This window comes from Capra hircus, assembly GCF_001704415.2.
Source record: "Capra hircus breed San Clemente chromosome X unlocalized genomic scaffold, ASM170441v1, whole genome shotgun sequence".
Lineage (NCBI taxonomy): Eukaryota > Metazoa > Chordata > Mammalia > Artiodactyla > Bovidae > Capra > Capra hircus.
In genome coordinates, this window is record NW_017189516.1 from 33,082,497 (window position 1) to 33,084,707 (window position 2,211).

At 49.5% G+C, this 2,211-nt stretch overlaps 1 protein-coding gene across 1 annotated transcript; it reads right to left on the reverse strand.

Annotated features, from left to right (window-relative positions):
• Positions 1–589: 589 nt before the first annotated feature.
• On the reverse strand, positions 590–1,813 carry LOC108634301 (zinc finger protein 671-like). Its single transcript, XM_018043689.1, has one exon. The coding sequence runs from the start codon at positions 1,811–1,813 to the stop codon at positions 590–592; it is 1,224 nt and encodes a 407-aa protein (XP_017899178.1).
• Between the last annotated feature and the right edge of the window lie 398 nt (positions 1,814–2,211).

Here is a 2,211-nt window from a genome sequence, read left to right on the forward strand (position 1 = left end):
CTGTCCATGGGAAACACAAACTTTTGGAAAACTGCAGTAGATTCTAGATCTTTTCCACAGGAGCTGAATCATATCCCACATTGAAACCACCAGGGGGTAAGCAAAGTGGATTCCCGGTGGGTTTGTATCATTCATGATTCCCTGTAGGAAATAGGAGAGAAAGAGAATGTCAGTTGGACTCAGCTAAGAACATTGGCATAGGAGCCACATGGTCTTTAGTCTATCTGCTGGTAGACGTGGGGGCAGTTCCTGCAACAGACACTAGCAATGATATACCTCAGGCCAAGGGAAGGTCCTAGGAAGGTTAGAAAATACAAACTAGCTCCTGAAGATTTCCCACATACCTGCTAATTGATGTTGTCTCACCTGTGGATGTATGAAGTTCAACTTCTGGTTGTTGGTTCCATTACAAAGGCTACTTTCAGAGTTTTTCTTTTATGCGTCCTACTGTGTCGAGCAAGGAGAAGGCACATTCCCCACTCTCGTAAGGCCTCTCTCTAGTGTAAGGTTCTGGTGCTAAAAGAAAAAATAAACGCAGCCAAGGAACACCAAAACTTCTACACTGTGAGACCTTTCTTCACTTAAACTTTCACTGGTGAGAGGTGGGAGAGGCTTCTTTAGGCTCTCCCTCATTTGCTGAATGTCCAAGGCCTTGCTCCTGTGTGACTTCTCTTGCGTTAACCAAGACCGGTATGAGCAACACATTTCCTACAACCAGTCGTCTGCTCAGGCTTTCTATGGTGTGAGTTTTCTTGTGGAGAGTAAGGTGGGACTTAGTGATGTATGTTTTTCCGCATTCATCACACACAAAAGGCCTTATTCCAGTATGCAGCCTCTTGTGTATTTTCACATAGGAACTGCGTGTAAAGGATTTCCCGCATACATCACACTCACATGACCTTTCTCTACTGTGGACTTCCTGGTGATTATTAAATGCATCTCTGCAGTTTAAGACTCTCCCGCATGTGTTGCATTCATAAGACCTTTCTCGTACGTAGATTTCCTGCTGCTGGACACATCCCTCCTGATGGCCGCAAGCCCCCTCACTTCCACTGCACTGGTGATCCCTCTGTCCAGTGGGAAAGGTCTCCTTACACTCAGCGCTCGTGCACGGATTCTCCCCGTTTTGAGTGCCACGGTGCTGCACAACTCCAGAACTGGCTGAGATGTCTTCCTCACCCTTCTCACGGGTACAGGCAGTCCCTAACCCATGGCATCCGTGGCTATTCACAGAGGCAGCCTGGTCCCTTTCCCTTCTAGTGACTGTCCCTCCACTCTGCCACCTCTGCATCTGGTCAAGGCTTACACTGAGTGGGAAAGCTCTTCCACATGATCCACACATATATGGTTGCTGCTCAGAAGAGGTTTCTGACTGCCCAGCCAGCTGAAAAATGCCACCGAAGACTGGATTACAGGTGTCGCATAGGGGGCTGTTTTGGATGGAAGGCGCCACCTGCAGACTTCGAACATTTGATATTTTTATAGAAACAGAAGAGTCATCTCTATCCTCCACACTATGGTCAGGACTAGGGCCAGGGCTTTCCTGGCTTACCTCTTCCACTGCCGCAGCTATGCCTATCCTGGCAGGAACCTCGGGTGCGCTCTCTGGTTCTGGTGGAAAAATCAAACGATATCTGGAACTTTCAAGTCCCACTGACATTACCAGTGCAAAGTTGTCCACCATCGTCTTATGGTACAGGCGTTTCTGACTCTCAGTGAGCAGGTCCCACTCCTCTCTGGTAAAGCGGATGAATACATCCTCAAAGGTCACAATGCTTTTGAGGGAGTCCGTGTGTGGTGCAGCGTCCGCCATTGCCAAAGTACCAAAGCACTGAGTGGGCAAGCCTGAGTAGGTGCCAGGGAACAGGCACGGTCGTCTGCCTCACTGGCAGGGGTATGGAGTCTCACTTAACACTAACCTGGGAGTGGGGCAGCACAGAATCTGCAAAGCACACTGGTAAATCCCAATTGTGGAGGTGGGTCCCAGTCGCAAAATGGTCCTCTGCTCCGTCAGGTGTGGAGGCGCCGGCAGAGAAGCAGTTTCTGTCCCGCACTTCCGCGTCAACCGGAACTAAAAACAAGTGTGTGCAAATGCCTCGAGGCTGGAAGTCCCGCCCAGACGTCAGCGTAAAGATATTTTTTCCCTAGTCTGGGAGTGGCTGACTTCCTTCGATTGGAGAGCAGAAAGAAGGCTGTGAAGGTGACGTGAGG

Excerpts from the sequence above, each read along its gene's own strand:
- LOC108634301 (XM_018043689.1), bottom strand. The coding sequence starts at position 1,813 with ATGGCGGACGCTGCACCACACACGGACTCCCTCAAAAGCATTGTGACC.